At 46.3% G+C, this 17,423-nt stretch overlaps 1 protein-coding gene across 1 annotated transcript; it reads right to left on the bottom strand.

Moving 5' to 3' along the window:
- Nucleotides 1-261: 261 nt before the first annotated feature.
- LOC131232821 (hexose carrier protein HEX6-like) lies at nucleotides 262-16,451 on the bottom strand. The gene is made up of 3 exons (XM_058229305.1): nucleotides 16,004-16,451; nucleotides 15,486-15,808; nucleotides 262-1,635 (listed from the first exon to the last, which is right to left on the bottom strand). Exons 1-3 carry the CDS (start codon nucleotides 16,137-16,139, stop codon nucleotides 550-552), a joined length of 1,545 nt encoding a protein of 514 aa, XP_058085288.1. The 5' UTR covers nucleotides 16,140-16,451; the 3' UTR covers nucleotides 262-549.
- Nucleotides 16,452-17,423: the final 972 nt, after the last annotated feature.

Below are 17,423 nucleotides of genomic sequence, written 5' to 3' on the forward strand. Positions count from 1 at the left end.
GTGACAGTCTCGTACTGCCTGTACTTATCATGTATGGAACCAGTTAATCTTCAATGCTGGATCCTTCGGCATTCGGTGGGAATTTCAGATCATTTCATTTCTGTTTATGTTCTGTAGAATGATAGCAGTTCTTTATTGAAGGAAGGTAACCCAGTTCTTCTTATTGTCCACTCATGCAATTTGAAAAATTCCAGACCTACATTTTGAGAATGTATTCTTATGGGCCTCTATTCCCTCTTAGAAACAATTGCAAGACAATAATTGAGCTGTGTTTGAATGCATTATTGGACTGAATTGCAGTACTTTTAAATAGAGAGGATATGGCTAAATCATCGTTGTCTAATGCTCAAATCCTACTTGAAAGTAAAACAATTTGGAATTTGGAACAGTGCTATGAATACTGACGAAAGCAATTGCACTTGGACCATTCCCTCTTCATTGATCCAGTTGTTGCAATTGAATCCAATAATGCATCCAAACGCATCCTTCTGCCATTAGAATCACAGGCTGCATTATTTCATGTTTCAGAGTGTACACGGAGGGTGCGCCTCACAAACTTGAGCCCATCCCATCCTCTCCTTCCAGCTTATTCCTGTCCGCCACAATGCTCTTCCAAAACCAGTGCTCTCTCCACACCTGGTCCATCTTTTCGATAGGCATGTTCTTAGTCTCGGGCAAGAACAGGTAGATGAATACGGTCATCACTGCCACCCACCCTCCGAAAAAGAAGAATATACCAGACTTGAAGTGGCAGAGCATAGATAGGAATGTCTGAGCAATAATGAAAGTGAACAGTAAGCTAACCCCCAGGGCAATGCTCTGCCCAGCTGATCTTATCTCCAATTGAAAGATCTCGCTTGGGACCAAGGCCCCCAGTGGACCCCAAGACCACCCAAAACCAGCCACATAGACGGAAATCAAAACCAAAACAAGATAGGAATAGCCTTTGCTCAACCCGCCGTGATCGCCAAGCTGAGCTGCTATTATTCCTCCAATCATCATTTGGGAGATGAACATCTGGACTCCTCCGATCATAAACAGAAGCCGTCGGCCCAATCTATCCACAACCATCATTGATACGAAGGTTGAGGTGGTGCCCACGAGTCCTGTCACCACGGCTGACATGAGTGAAGCACTCTCCCCGAGACCGATCGTGCGGAATAGGAGAGGAGCGTAGAATGCAATCACGTTGATTCCGGTTACCTGTTGGAAGAACGGGATTGCAATTGCCATTACCAGTTGAGGCCTGTACCTCTTCTGAATGATCTTTTGGAATGGATGGTTGATGGTTTTCGAAACTGCACTGGCTTTGATGAGATCGTCCAGCTCTGCTTGGACGTCTGTGGTGCCACGGATCCTCTTCAGCATCTCCACAGCCTTTTGGTGGTTGTCGCCACGCTGGATGAGGCTGTTGGGAGTTTCGGGAAGGAAGAGGGCGCCAAGGGTTAGCATCAAAGCTGGAACTGCAGCCATGGCGAGAGAGATGCGCCAGCCCCAGCCTGCTTTAATCTTTTCGGTGCCAACGTTAATGAGGTTTGCGGAGAGAACTCCGATTCCGATACAGAACTGGAAGCCATTGTTGATTGCTCCTCTGTACCAAGGTGGGGCCATTTCTGATAGATATAGTGGGACTGACTGCAACAAGGAGATAGACAAGTGATGGGTGAGATCACAGTAGAAAAACCATGACGAAGAGTACAAGGAGATAGTCTAAAAATTATAGAGAAATATGATAATCTAAGCAAAACATCCCAAGATATCTTTCCAGTGTTTGGGAGATTTACTCTGTTCAATGGACTTGGTGGACCATGTTGTGCAACACTGGGGGAAGGCTCTTCAACACAAAGTGCCAATGTGGCCCTCCTGATGATCATTCGACCGTCCTGATTATTTGGCTGCCAATAGACATTTGTGTCGAGCCCACTATGACTGAGATCTCAACGTAGTGGCAATGTTGCTAGTTCGAGGGGTTCCATTCTGGTACTGTTTTTCCCCTTCTTCCTGCCTTTTTAAGAGCAAGCATTCAAAACCTGTTACGGTGTACCGTATTTGTCACCACTGGAACCAGGTCACACTGATACCGATCGATGCAGGTGATAGGCACCATAAGGTAAATATCCCCATTTACGGTATCACACTCATGCAGGTGCTATCCATCAAGACATCACATCTATTTAAAAACAATTACTTATCTTGAGTAAAGCCCACGAGCTGAATAGTTAGACAAGGGGGTCTCGACCTGTACAGAATCAGGCTCCCAAGTACCGGTTCGTTCATTTAGCTGCGCTGTGAGCATTGTATGATGGCAAGACATCATTTGTGTGTCCACATTTCTCATCACTCATCATCTTCCGTGGGATTTCTGAATACAACTTTCAAATGGATTTTGGAAAGTAACTGTTGATGCAAAAATCTGGTTGTCCCCCCTTTTGGTCATCGAGTACCTGCACAGGAAGAAGACAAAGGAGACCCTGGCTAGAGCAGGGGACCCTCCGATGCTAAAGTCAGGCCAGGAATCTGGGTCTTATTGTATTGAGGGAGTTCGGGAGAGAGTTTTTGCGTACCTTTCATCCTTGGAGTCTCTCCTATTTATAGGAGAAGGGGGATCCCACCGTAAGGGGATTCTTTCCCGATATGTTGGAGATTTGATGTAGATGGTGTTTTGTTTACGGATACTTCCCGATCCTGACATTTCCGGGACCGGGGATCCTTTTACAAGATTCTCGTGACGGTGTTTAAGATTACATCGTCTCTCCTTTGCTTGGCTCGGCCTCAATAGATTCGTAATCTCGGCTGATTTACATAGGAGACTTTTTACCTACTGTCGGACGAAACTGAGTCGGTTCAGGACCGATGTTTTTCTTCTATCCGATAGCCGATACTACAACCAACCATACATAGGTCGTTTTCATAATCGATCAGGTGGCTTTCTGATTTGGGACCTTTAATAGGTCTCTTTAGACATTGTTGCCTCGTTAACCGAGTCAACTTGATGTGTCCTATACTTGCCTAAGACTCTCGACTTTCAACTTCGGTCGGGATTCATTTCCTATAAATCCGAACAAGTCTCTCCTTTGGCTTTATCTTGCTCGATCCGAACTATTGACTCAGATCCTTCAGTCGGTTTTAGTAGAGTTGGTCCATTCTATAACCGAGTCTCCGGACTTGTCATATTTTTTCTCCAACAGTAAGCCCCTTATTCCTTGTGTCAGTTATATCGGCACTAAGGAGTACTGTATTGCAGACCGAGGTTATGATGAGGTATTTATTGCTTCTTGTGTCGTTCTTGACGTGCGACAGATCGTTACTCGAGATTGCACGAGCGGACAACCGTCAAGTCGTTTCGTTCACTTATGAGCGCCAGACACGTGGCGAAGACGTTATTTGCGTCAGTTGGCGTGCGCCACGTGTCGGGCGGGGGATTCGAAATAGGCGTCGATTTGACTCTTCCTTAAATGCTTCTGCCATGTGGCTCAGCCATAAAAGGAGGAGCAGGATCGACTTTCACACTTTTATCTGCCCAGTTCATTTCCTTCTCCCATTCTCCCTTCTTTCCTCTCAGCTGTGTTTGCGGTCTGCCATTCTTCTCCGTCCTTGCTTTCTTCCTTCCTCCTCAACTGTGTGCTTATCGTCTTTCCAGTGAGTCTTATCTTTCTCCCTTTTCTTTTTGATGTTCGGTGACTATGTATCCTTCAAATCCCCAGGAGGGGATTTCTGGTGATGAGGGTGAAACGGAGCATTTTTGAAATGTTTCGGAATCGCCTTCCTTACTGGCGAAAATGGCGATGAATGCCAATGAGGCTTTTCAGCTCATCGCTAAGATGTCCAGTGGGACTCCAGTGGAATGCCCTGCTCCGGAGGGCCCCTCTGTCTTGAGACATGCCCCGGGCAGGCCCACCCCCCTTTTTCCTGGGGATGACTTAGATGAAGAGGAGGAAGAATTAAGAACCTCTGAGTGGGCTCTTCCCAGGAGACCGATGAGGACCGAGTTTGGGGGAACCACCGAGTTGGTCCCCCTACGGAGATCGGCTGGATTTGCTGAGTCGGCAGCTGAAGAAGGAGAGGCTACCGAGAGTAAGGAAGTCGGAGATGAACAAAAGGGGTCGGTTCCCTTAGTTTTGACTGAGATGGATTTAAATAGGATCCGAATAGGGTATCATGTCCCTGACTTAGTAATTCTTCAACTTTCGCTTCCGAATGAATTGCCCAACCATCCCTCTCCTAGGATGGTCGCAATTTTTCAAGTCGCCATACAATGTGGCTTGCATCTACCCTTACAACCTATTATTCAGGATATTCTTTTCCAGTTCAGAATTGCTCCCGGGCAGATAGTCTCGAATGGGTGGAGGAACTTGTTTGATGTTGTGGGCTGAGCAGAGCAGCCCCTACTGACCGTGGACAAGTTCCTCTATCTATACCAAGTTCGGCCGAACACTTTGCAGCCCGGATGGTATTTTTTGAGTGCTTGGCGGAACAAGGGTGGTTCTTTGATAACTGACCTTCCTACCTCTAACAAGCACTGGAGAAAGAGGTGGTTCTGGGCATGCGGTCACTGGAAAACTACCGAGCCTGGGCTGTTCGAATCCCTTGTTCCCCAGGTGTTCTCTAAAGCAGGTGACTCAGCACGCCTTTTCCCTCGTCTTGTTTTGCTAAACTCCTCTTGAGTTTAACTGAACGTCTTCTGCAGATATCTCCAAGAAAAAACTGAACCTAGCAGCCAACCCTTTAGCTCGGATCAGAGACTTGTGGACGTTGAGTCCGGAAGATAGGTCTTTGAAGTCCCTCTTACAGCCGGAGCGTCTTCTTCTCTCAGGCTTGGACTCATCCGTGACAGGTAATTTTGAACTATTCAGGTACATCCTTCTTGAATTTTTCTGACTCTGCATTTTATCCGACACAGAAATGGCTGAAGCTCGACCCCTCCTGAGGCCGTCGAAGTTAAAGGCTCCTCCTACGTCAGTCCTTCTGTTGGAGCCTCGGTCCCCGAAGAAGGCTAAGACTGCTCCCTCGGTCGCGGAACCCTCTGCCCCAGTCGCCACTACCTCGGCCGTTCCGCTCGTCGTCGATCTTTCTGACCCCGAAGAGAGGGCGGAGGACGTTCCTGTTGAGTCTCGAGTGACTCTCGAGCCAGGACTTGTTGCCGAACGAGTCTCGGGGCGAAGAGAGGAGCAGAGAGGGGAGAGTTCAAGGGAGGAGTTGGCTCCACAGGAGCAATCATCCTTCCGTCGGGCCGTGGCAGATATGGTGATCTGGGCTATTTTTGCCGGGAGCGAAAGGGAATTCGCTTCCATCTTTGACGCTCCTGGGAGTCGGATACTCTCCCATGCTGCAAAGGTCTTGCTTCAGGTGGGATTTCAAATTTTATCCTCTAGCTCGTCTCTTTCGGCTTTAATCGGACTTAGTTTTTTTTTTTTTTTAAATTGTGCAGCTCGCTCCTTGCCTACTGAGAGCCAGCGTAGACCTGACCAAGGCTAAGAAGGCTCAGAGACGGACAGCAGAGGCAGAGGCTCAACTTGAGATTGCCTCAACTAGGGTCGGCCGTTTGACTAGCGAGTTGAGCTAGGCTCGGAAGGTGACTGAAGACGTTAGAGCTAAATGTGCTAGGATGACTCAACTGTTGAGAGGGGCTATTGATGAGAGTCGGTAACTCCGCCTGACTCGTGATGCCTCCGAGGAGAAGCTAACCCGGCTGAAGGCCGATACAAAAGCAGCGCTCGAGGTGGCCAAGAAAGAGGCGGGAGAGAAGGCCGTAAAAGACTTCCTTGAGTCTCCGGAGTTCGAAGACGAGAGAGATCGCCTATACGTGAGCGAGTACCAAGCTTACATTCAAGTGGTGAAGTAATTTTTTCCCGACCTTGATCTCTCAAAATTTGAGGAAGGGCCTTCCGAGGATCCGGCAACTGAAGCGGCCGAGCCTAGCGATGTTGCGGGTGGTACCGGGGCCGAGCCTGAAGCGACTCAGGCTCCAGAGGTCATTCCAAATGACCCTTGAGAGCCGTGGAGCTTGGTTTTTGGTACCATCATCGGCTCCGCTTGGTGCTCGATTTTTGGTACCATCATCGGCTCCATTTTTGGTACTAACACCAGCTCCGCTGGGAACTCAATTTTTGGTACCATCATCGGCTCTATTTGTGGCACTAACACCGGCTCCAGGCAAGCTCGAGAATAGCGTTAACCGAAGAAGACATTCGCACGTTGTGGCCGATCTTTCTTTTGCCCCTTTCTAGTCTAACAATGTATTGCCGAAGCAAGATGTAACTCGATGTAACATACTGATAAATGAATATGATCAGTTTCATTTTATTCATTTTTGACTCAGTTTACATGCCTGTTTTCTCTGAGTCTCTTTCATTGCTTTGCCGTGCGGACTTTAGGGGTAATAGATTTTTAGCTGCTCGGCATTCCACGGGTGAGGTAGTAGTCGTCCGGTTAGGTCTTCCAACTGATACGTCCCTGGTCGAATGGTGGCTGAGACGATATAGGGCCCTTCCCAGTTGGGTCCCAGTGTTCCTGAGCCAACTTCCTTAGTATTGAGGAACATCTTTCGGAGAACCATGTCTCCCACTCGAAAACGTCTGACCTTGACTCGGGCGTTATAGAACCGAGTAACCTGCTGTTGCCGAGCTCTCATACGTTGGTGAGCTCTTTCTCTTTGTTCGTCCACAAGATCGAGTCTGAGTGTTAGGAGTTGTTCATTATCCTCTTCGTTAAACGAACTGACTCGGGCTGAAGGCAACCCGATCTCGACCGGAGTGACGGCTTCCGAGCCATAAGTAAGGGAGAAAGGAGTTTCGCCCATGGCAATTCGTGCTGTAGTTCGATATGCCCACAATATTTTCGAGAGTTCTTCAGCCCACGCTCCTTTGGCTCGGTCGAGCTTGGTCTGGAGATGGTATTTGATGATCTTGTTGACTGCCTCAACCTGCTCATTCGTCTGAGGATGGTGGGGCGATGAGTACACATTTCTGATCTTGAGGTTGCCACACATTTCACGAAAGCTATTATTATCAAACTGCTTTCCATTGTTGGTAACAATGGTCCAGGGTATTCCGAAACGACAGACAATGTTCTTCCACACGAAATCAATGATCTTCTGTTCGATTATTTTCCCAGTGGCTCAGTCTCGACCCATTTCGTGAAGTAATCCATGGCCATGACAGTGAACTTAGTCTGGCCTCTTCCCATCGGGAGTGGCCCTATGATGTCGATTCCCCATTGTGCGAAAGGACAAGGACCGGTCATAGGTGTCAGCGCTTCTGGAGGTTGTCTCGAGAAAACTGCGAATCTCTGACATCTATCGCATTTTTAAACGAGCTTACGACCGTCGTGTTGGATAGTCGGCCAGTAGTATCCCTGACGCAATACCTTATGTGCGAGTGACCGTCCTCCTGAATAGTTTCCGCAAATCCCTTCATGGATTTTCCGTAGTACATAGTCTACTTTGGTGGGGCTTAAACATCGCAGCAGTGGAGCGTAATAGCCTTTCTTCTATAACGTCCCGTTGAGTATGGTATAACGGGAGGCTCGGACCTTTAATCGTCGGGCCTCGGCGCGGTCTTCAGGCAACTCACCCTTATTGAGATATCGGACGATCGAATCAATCCAAGAAGGTTCCGAGTCGATCGTATGTATGATCGAGCTAACTGGTTCATCGATACTCGGCTTAGCGACGTACTCGACCGGAACAGACTTGGGTATATCGTCTTCGTCGGTGGAAGCGAGTTTTGCTAATATGTCGGCTTTGGCATTCTCTGTCCGAGGGATCCGAGTGACGATACAACGTTGAAAGCCTTTGATCAATTCTTTGGCTTTCTCCATATACGCTTTTAATTGTTCTTTTCGTGTTTGATATGCACCAGTAACTTGGTTAACAACCAGCTGAGAATCACTGAAAACATTTAGATGCCTGACACCTAAGCTAGCCGCGAGTCGAATGCCGAGCAACATTTAGATGCCTGACACCTAAGCTGGCCGCGAGTCGAAGGCCGAGCAACAACGCTTTATATTCTGCTATATTGTTCGAAACTTGAATCCAAGTCTTAAGGCATATTGTATGTAGGTTTGATCTGGAGTTTCCAGAACTACTCCTGCCCCGCTTGCCTTAGAGTTGGAGGAGCCGTCGACATACAGCTTCCAGGGTATTGGGTCGAACGATGACGCGGGAAAAGCAGTAGTCAATTCTTCGACAGGCTCGGTTGTATGCTCAATCATCGGGTTGGTTTGTGGTGTTACTTCAGCAAAGACGTCGGCCACGGCTTGCTCTTTGATTGCTACTCTTGCCTTATATTGAATATCGAATTCGCTAAGTTCGATCGCCCATTTTGTAAGTCGGCCGGATGCACCCGGTTTCTGTAGAACTTGACGCAGTGGGAGATCGGTCATAATGACGATGGTATGGGCTTAGAAATATGGTCGAAGTCGGCGCGAGGAGACTACTAGAACTAGGGCCACCTTTTCCAAGAGTATCTCATCTCCGCCAGTAACAGTGCTTTGCTGACGTAGTAAACCAGTAGCAGCTTTCCTTCGTGCTCACGTATCAGGGCTGAGCTAACTGTTGCCTTGGACACCGCTAGGTACAGCGCAGAGCTTCTCCTGACTCGGGTTTCGATAAGATTGGTGGAGATCCGAGATAAGACTTTAACTACTAAAACGCCGCTTCACACTCTTCCGTCCAATCCAACATTTGTCGTCCCTTCAACTGTCTGAAGAACGGGAGACATTTATCCGCGGCTCTGGACAGGAAACGATTAAGTGCTGTTACCCGTCCAGTTAGTCTTTGTATATCTTTAATCATTTTTGGAGACTTCATGTCAAGTAAGGCTTTTATCTTTTTCGGGTTTGCTTCTATTCCTCGTTGACTGACTAAGAAATCGAGAAACTTTCCCGAGCTTACGCAAAAGGTGCACTTGCTCGGGTTCAGTTTCATTCTGAACTTACGTAAGGTAAGGAACATTTCTTCTAGGTTGGCTATGTGGTCGGCCGCGCGTACACTTTTGACGAGCATGTCGTCAACGTACACTTCCATATTTTGACCGATCAGCCGAGAAAATATTTTGTTCACCAATCTCTGATAAGTCGCATCAGCATTTTTCAAACCAAACGGCATCACACGGTAACAATAAAGGCTTTTGTCAGTGACAAAGGTTGTTTTAGATTTATTGGACTGATGCATTACAATTTGATTATACCCTGAATACGCATCCATAAAGCTAAGAAGTTCATGTCCCGCAGTACTATCTACTAACTGGTCTATCCTCGGAAGAGGAAAGCTATCCTTCGGGCAGGCTTTATTTAGGTCGGTATAGTCAATACAGACTCGCCACTTTCCATTAGCTTTCTTCACAAGTACGACATTAGCTACCCATTCCGGGTAGTATATCTCTTCTATGAATTTTGCCTTGAGGAGCTTGCTAACCTCTTCTTCAATGACAGCGTACCTTTCGGGGCCGCGTGGTCGTCGCTTCTGTCGGATTGTTCGGTAGGTCGGATCAATATTGAGTTGGTGAGTGATCACTGACGGGTCGATTCTCTGCATATCTTCATGACTCCACGCAAATACGTCAGCATATCGTCGGAGTAGGGCTATTAAATTATCTTTCAAGGGGGATCGCAGAGACGAACCAACTTGAACTGTTTTGGACTCGTCTGTCTCGACCAAAGGTACCGAGACAAGATCTTAAACTGGCTGCCCTCGTTCATGCGTCTTGACCCGGGGGTCTAGCGACTCGATCATCGATACTTTGGCTAGAGCTTTCTCGGTGGGTATTTTTATAGCTGTTATGTAGGAACGTCTTACGTCTTGCTGATCTCCTTTGACGACTCCTACTCTCCACTCAGTCGGAAATTTCATGGAGAAGTGGTATGTAGATACTACGACCTGGAGGAGACTCAGAGAGGGTCGGCCAAGTATTGCGTTATACACGGACGATTGGTCGACTATTAGAAAATCAATCATTGTTGTCGCTTGGTGCGGAGGATTCCCGACTGTGAGCGGCAGTGAAATGATCCCCTTCGGGAGTATCTGTCCCCCCGAGAATCCGACCAACGGGGTACAACTGGTCGTAACGCCAATCGTTTAATACCCATCCTGTCGAACGCCTGAGTGAATAACACGTCAGCCGATGTCCCTATATCGGCGAGTATGTGGAACACCTTTCGGTTTGCAATGGTCAGAGTAATGACTAATGCATCGTCATGTGGATGATGGATCCCTCGGCATCTTCATCAGTGAACGAGATACAATACTTTTCTTTCTTTTCTTTTGAAGGCCGAGCTATGATCAGAATGTCGGACTCAGGTCGGCTGAGGCTTCTGGCGTGATTTTTTCGGGCATCATTTGAGTCGTCTCCACACAGGGGTCTTCCGACTATCGTCCGGATTTCTTCCGTAGATCGGTTATCGCTCGGTTGTTCTTCCATTGCTCCCATTCTCTCGACATGTTCTTTAAGCCGGCCTTCTCAGATAAACCTTTCGATCTCCTCCTTCAAGTGATAGCAATCACTTGTACTATGGCCATGATCGTGATGGCAGTGACAGTACTTATCCTTATTTCGTCTGTTTGGATTACTCCGAAGCTTAGTCGGCCAACTTGCGAATCCTTCACTTTTGATTTCCATCAACACCTGTTCTCGAGGTTTGTTAAGCGGGGTGTATGTAGAAAACATTCGGTCGGGTCGCTTTCCTGACTTGCGTTCGTCGCGCGCTCAGTTGTCCTTGCGCTTTTTTCCTCCAGCCGAGTCAACTTCCTTTTTGGCCGACTCTTTGGCCGTGGTTTTTGCATTCTGGACGGCCTATCGCAAGTTTCGCGTTTCTTCGGCATTTGCGTATTTGTCTGACCGAGTCATGAACTCCGCCAAAGTTTCGGGTGGATTCTTGTCTAAGGACGTAAGAAACGACTTATCCCTTATACCTTGCATGATGGAGTTGAGTACTGTCTCTTCTGAATGTTTCTGAACTTGGAGCGATTCGAAGTTGAATCGTTTGATATAATCTTTCAACAACTCTCCCTCTTTTTGGACTATGTTGTTCAGATGCGCTGGAAGTTTCAACTTCTTTTTCCCACCAATAAAATTGGTAAGGAAGGCGTCACTAAGTTCTGTGAAGGTTCGAATGGACTTTGATTTCAACTGTTTGAACCAAAGTCGGGCTACGTCGGCTAAGGTGAGGGAGAAGGCTCGGCACATCACGGTGTCCGAGGCGTCATGTAGTTCCATGTACGTCCGGAAGCATTCGATGTGCTCAGTTGGGTCGGTTTTACCCGTGAAAGGCGTAATTTGCGGAAGACGGAACCATTCCGGTAGTCGAGCCTGCATTACTTCCTCCACAAAAAGGGACGCTTTTGTTTCGGGTCGATTCTGACACAAATCCCGACCCTGCTTCACGTCTTCAATCTCCTCCCGTACCTCCCTCCTGAAATCTTGAAGGTCGGCTTTCCAAGGTTCGTTGCTTTCCGTCATTCCCTCGACCGGAGGCCGACTGCGCCTCCGCTGATCGATTTCATGTCGGAGGTCAGTGGGGGGCAGTACGGCGGTAGCGGAATGAGCGGGGGCCGACTTAGACAGACTTTGGGGCTGACTTCTCTGAGGGATTGTCGGTTGCGGAGCGTCAGGCTCGGGATCAGCAACTTGTTGTGGGGCGTTAGTCGTCTGAACACTCGGCGGAACTTGCTGCCGGTGTATCTGTTCCAACAGCTGTTTCATGACGTTGATGTCGGATCTCAGTTCCTGGACCTCTTTATCCAGTCGCCCATTACTTCGGTTCCGCTGAGTGTTCCTCGTCCCAACAGAGGTCGCTGGTCGAGCAACAAAATTCTGACCTTGATTCCCTCGAATAGCGTTTGCATCCGATGGCTCAACGGCGGCAGCGTCATTCGAATCTTCTGGGACCGTTCTTCTAGTAACTACCATTAAAGCACGTTTTTCAACCTTTGGATAGAGGGTAGGAAACGACTTTTTGTACGAGTTCCTATAGACGGCGCCAAACTGTTGAAGCAAAAATCTGGTTGTCTCTCTTTTTGGCCGTCGAGTATCTGCACAGGAAGAAGACAAAGGAGACCCTGGCTAGAGCAGGGGACCCTCCGATGTCAAAGTTAGGCCAGGAATCTGGGTCTTATTGCATTGAGGGAGTTCAGGAGAGAGTTCTTTCGCGTATGTTGGAGATTTGATTTAGATGGTGTTTTGTTTACGGATACTTCCCGATCCCGAGATTTTCGGGACCGGGGATTCTTTTACAAGATTCTTGGGATGGTGTTTAAGATTACACCGTCTCTCCTTTGCTTGGCTCGGCTTCAATAGATTCGTAATCTCGGCTGGCTTACATAGGAGACTTTTTGCCTACTGTCGGACGAAACTGAGTCGGTTCAGGACCGATATTTTTCTTCTATCCGATAGCCGATACTACAACCAATCATACATAGGTCATTTTCATAATCAGTCAGGTGGCTTTCTGATTTGGGACTTTTAATAGATCTCTTTAAACATTGCTGCCTCATTAACCGAGTCAACTTGATGTATCCTATACTTGCCTAAGGCTCTCGACTCTCAACTTCTGTCGGGATTCATTTCCTACAAATCCGAACAAGTCTCTCCTTAGACTTTATTTTGCTCGATTCGAACTATTGGCTCGGATCCTTCGGTCGGTTTTAGTAGAGTTGGTCCATTCCATAACCGAATCTCCGGACTTGTCATATTTTTTCCCCAACAGTAACTACTTGGAATTTATGAGAGTACTCCCGTCATTGGTCCCAAACCCAATGGTATTGCTGGTCAAGTAAATTTCTAGCTATAGAGCACGACTTTGGTCATTGGTGCCACGGTTTAAAAACCTAGGTCAGGTCGACTCGGAGATTTGACCTGACTTGACTCAGTAGTTAATACTTATAAATTTTAACTTTTAAGATTAGTACACGTTGTATAAGTAATAAAATAATTGTGTGTGTATGTAAAAAAAAAAAAGGTTTGTCTCGCTGGAGCATGTGACGAAGAGGAGTTGGTCGGTTGGATTTACCATGCTCTTCATTCTAATAATACATCCGTATTTAAAAACAAAAAAAAAAACCTTTCATAAGGTGAGTCACTCAGCCGGGGATGCCAAAAAAATAAAAATAAAAAAGGGCAGTCAGGATTATCCAACCGGATCTCCGGGGATGCTAAAAAATAGAAGTCAGCAACACTGAACAATGAACTAACGTGGACAAACTGGCGCATCAGGACGCCATTCACGTTATACACGACGGCTCTGTGAATATCTCGGGACAAAATACTTGCATACTCTGACAGAGTTTGATGCTTCGTACGCATGCACACAGAAGTTGTAAACGTGGCATACCCTTACCTAAGACTAAATAGTTGATGTAGTCGGCCTGCTAGGATGGGCCATAATCCAAAAATGACAACCTTGACTGGCCAGCTCACAGATGCCTAATGGACAGTTGAAACAGAAAGTTGAAGGGCCAAATTCAACTAGGAAATGTCCGCTAATTCGAGGTTGGGACCGTTTGATCCTTTTGGATTTAGGGCTATGCCCCATCTACCGTGGGTTCCTACATTTGGACCGTTTGATTTAAGCTAAATGCATGCCACTTGCACGATTTATGAATTGTGCATGCATATAAGTAGCAAAATAAAAAATGAGCCCTCTAGGCCTGTGGCCACATGCTTTGTCCCTGCATTATGTGTGTGTGAGGGAGAGAGAGACGCATGATTTCTAGTCCTGGCAATAGCAATGGTTGAATTCCGTCCAGGTGGGGTCAGCTCCCTGATGGGTTGAGAAATCTGACCGTAGCCCGAACTACTACCCATTACCCTGGATCCATTTAAACTAAATCGTCCGCCAGTCCCTTATATTAAGATCATGTGTGTATATAAAGATACCTTTGCTTTAGGTTATGGGTCTGGTTGGGTCATTTTGCCTGGCCCATTAATTCAATACATGGTATGGTTGGGTTGGGTTAGCCTCAACCTTAGCCCGACTCAATAATCTGAATGGGCTATTTTATTTTATTTATTTTTTGTCCAAGACAGACCACAACCTGGCCCAACCTGGCTTAAAAGTGGGTCGGGCCATGCCACCTCTGATGAGTTTACATTCTGTGGTTTTTGCATGCCGTTGAGAGACGAGGGATTATAGGAGGCAGGACCTCGGTGCTAGGTTTTTCAAGTATGCACGATTGGTATAATTTCTCTTCATAATCGTCTATTTTGTGGGCCTCAAATCAAAAGTTTATGGATGTATACTAATGAGATTTTTGTTGCACGTGGTCCATCCACGGTGGGAAGCAACAGGCCAGTGGTCCAGCAAATCGTAGAATGGGACCCACTTGGTAGAAGCGTACACGGTGCAAACTACAGAGCCGCCTATCTTGTTTTCCATAGTTCCCGTGAACAAAATTGAATGAACGAGAGAAGTTGTGGATCGAATGCTTTTGTCCTATACTCTCTCTCTCTCTCTCTCTCTCTCTCATCTAAGGACGTGATAGTCTTTTTGTTTGATTTTTTAATTGATTGCGTCAGCTGATAGCATGGGAACCTACAAAATGAGCTCATTTACATTCGAGATGTTGAGAGTTTGATCGATCTAAACCGTCCACGCAATTCCGTCCCCTCTTCATGATCCACCATGTCAAAAAGTCATACTGACCAGAGAATTCGAATCTATTTTTACACCGGCACTTTTGTTTATGGCCGTTGCATTTTCTGGTCGATGACTGCATTGATAGGATTCCCTGATCGAAGTGGTTCTTGATAACCACGGACAATCAGATGAGGGCCCACATGATGGGCGTTGTAGATTGATTTCTTACACGTGGTCACCCATCTTCGCGGTCTTTTCTATTGATCCGATGTTTTTTTTTTGGCACAGTGTCACTTGAAGGCTGGACTATCAAATGGACGGTCCACATCTATCATTAAACTCTCCACGTGTCCAATCCAACTCATTTGCACCACATTACGATGCAAACTATCATAGGGGACTGATCACATATAGTCAAATCCTTACCGTCCCTCTATTTCGCCCTCCATTGTTTGACGTTAAGCCCAAAAATTAGGATGATCCACAACATAAGTGGGCCCCACCTTAAGAATCGCGTAAACTCATGCTCAAAACCGTCAAAATCATGTGCTGTAGGCCACCCTAATTTTGGATTAACCTAAATTTTAGGTCATCCCTTCATCCTGATGGTGCACACCTGATGAACGGGTTGGATGGCATGCACACACAAGGGTGGGCTTCACTCACAATCTGAAACGTTTCTACCGTATGGTGTGGCCCATTTGAGTTTCCAACTGGCCTGATATTTTTTCTTCTGGCCAAAGACAAGGGTTCTCATCTGATGGACGCGTTGGATGTCATGAAAACAGCAAGTGGGACCCACAAAGGTCGACTCCATGTGATCATCCCATTGGAACATTAGACAGCCTCTAAGTTTGGCTAAAGAAATTGACGAAAATACCCTCGAATAAATACCGGTGGACGGAATATTCTACCTGGTTTGCGAATCCGACACCGACTCCGAGCAAAATCCGACCAAAGATAAGCATGTAGATGTTGACGGCAGCGCCGCCGAGAGCTGTCCCAGAGAGGAAAGCAGCCCCACCAGCAATTATCGAAGGCTTGCGCCCGAAAGCACGCGTGACCCGCGAAGAAAAGAAGGTGGTGATGAGGCCGGCGATGTATAGAGACGAAGTGAATGAGGTGAGAAGCTGGCTGTCGAATATGCAATAGTTGCTGGTTTTCGAGTCTTCTTTCATCTTTGTGTAGACTTCAGGGAAGAACTTCTTCAAGAACGACGCCATTGAAGTGACCCCACCTTAATATTTACACTTCAAAAATCAGTGGCATTTTTTAAATCTTATTAAAAAAAGAAGCGAAATCCATTTCTCTAATGAAGGAATTCAACCTCTGCAATTCACAAAATCGACGTTGCATGATTAAGAGAACACGTGTGTATGTTCATATGTATTTTATGTTGAAGAGAAATAGGAATATGGAATGTGTGAGAGACCTGAAATTCCGATATCGTAGCCGAAGATGAGTCCTCCCATGGATGCCATGGCGCATGAGATTACGACGAAGGGAGTCATCCTTCCGTTGTAGCGTGTATTTTTGCTTTCGCTTTTCATGGCGAATTCGATCGCCATGGTTTCTCCTTGGCTCACTTGAAATAGAGCTTTATCGAAACTGAATAAATCCTTTCCGTATATAGGAGTGCGTTTGGTTGCACAAAAATATCATGAAATTAGCTTAAGTATGAAATTTCATGATATTCATCAGTCCAATTTGGTGCAACCAAACACACCCAAAATGAGGATGAGTTTCAACTTTGCAATGAGCCGTCGAGATTCGGTACATGGAGAGAGCACTTTTTTGGACACGTGGTTGTTAGATCACTGACTGTGGGCCCCACCTTGATGCGTGTGACTTACGTCCAGGCCGTCCATCCGTTTTGACAGCTCATTTTACAGCATCATCCCAAAAATGATGAAAGTTCAAATCTCAGGTGGACCATACTACAACAAAAAGTAGTGATCGAATACCCACCATTAAAAACTTCTTGGGGCCCACCAAAATGTCTATTTTCCATCCAACCTGTTGATAATGTTACAAAGATGGAACACACAAAAATCAGCTTGATCCAAAACTTTTGTAGCCCACAAGAAGTTTTTAATGACCAATCACCACCGTTTCCTATAGTATGGTCCACCTGAGACTTAGAACTCCTTTTATTTTTTAGATTATTCACTAAAATGAGCTGTAAAAACGGATGGATGGCTTGGATGTAAGGCACATATATCAAGGAGCATCCCACAGGGATCCAGGGACCTCCGTGGAAGATCCACCGAATCCGCATCCCACATTTTTATAATTGAAATACGTTGAAAGCGACAAAAGGAGCTGTCCAGCTTGACTGCTTGACTTCTTGATGAGAAGAGCTGGCATGTGCATTCCAACTTATAATATCATTCCCGTGAGGTATACGTTCAGCTCAACAATACTGACCATTGAGATTTTGCATCTATCATGGATAGAATCATTATCCAAAATTTTCTTAGTAAGACTATCCTCAACTCTTCTTTTATTCCCCTACATATGGAAAAATTACAGTCTACAGCTATGTTCACGGTATAATCATCTCTAGGATGTGCTTGATTTTTAAATTACAATATAAATAAATTATAAAATAGTCATCATTACTTACACTTTTGTAGTTAAGAGCTGGGCATCGAGTCGAGTTGGACCGAGTTAGGGCTGAGTCAACTTGATCCAATTTTGAAATAGGCTTGACCCGAACTCGATTCGACTAGATACCAAGTCCAGCATGCCTGACTCGATCCGAGTTCGGTCTGGCACCTAGACTGATCCAGAAAAAGTTTGATCTGGTCAGAAGTACCAGGTTGGGTCGAGTTGGAACCGAGTCGGATTGA

This window comes from Magnolia sinica, chromosome 18 (assembly GCF_029962835.1).
Source record: "Magnolia sinica isolate HGM2019 chromosome 18, MsV1, whole genome shotgun sequence".
NCBI lineage: Eukaryota > Viridiplantae > Streptophyta > Magnoliopsida > Magnoliales > Magnoliaceae > Magnolia > Magnolia sinica.

Excerpts from the sequence above, each read along its gene's own strand:
- LOC131232821 (XM_058229305.1), bottom strand. The coding sequence starts at position 16,139 with ATGGCGATCGAATTCGCCATGAAAAGCGAAAGCAAAAATACACGCTAC. Across the intron at positions 15,809-16,003 it reads CTACGATATCGGAATTTCAG|GTGGGGTCACTTCAATGGCG; the intron begins GTCTCTCACACA and ends GTAAATATTAAG. Across the intron at positions 1,636-15,485 it reads GTGTCGGATTCGCAAACCAG|TCAGTCCCACTATATCTATC; the intron begins GTAGAATATTCC and ends TCCTTGTTGCAG.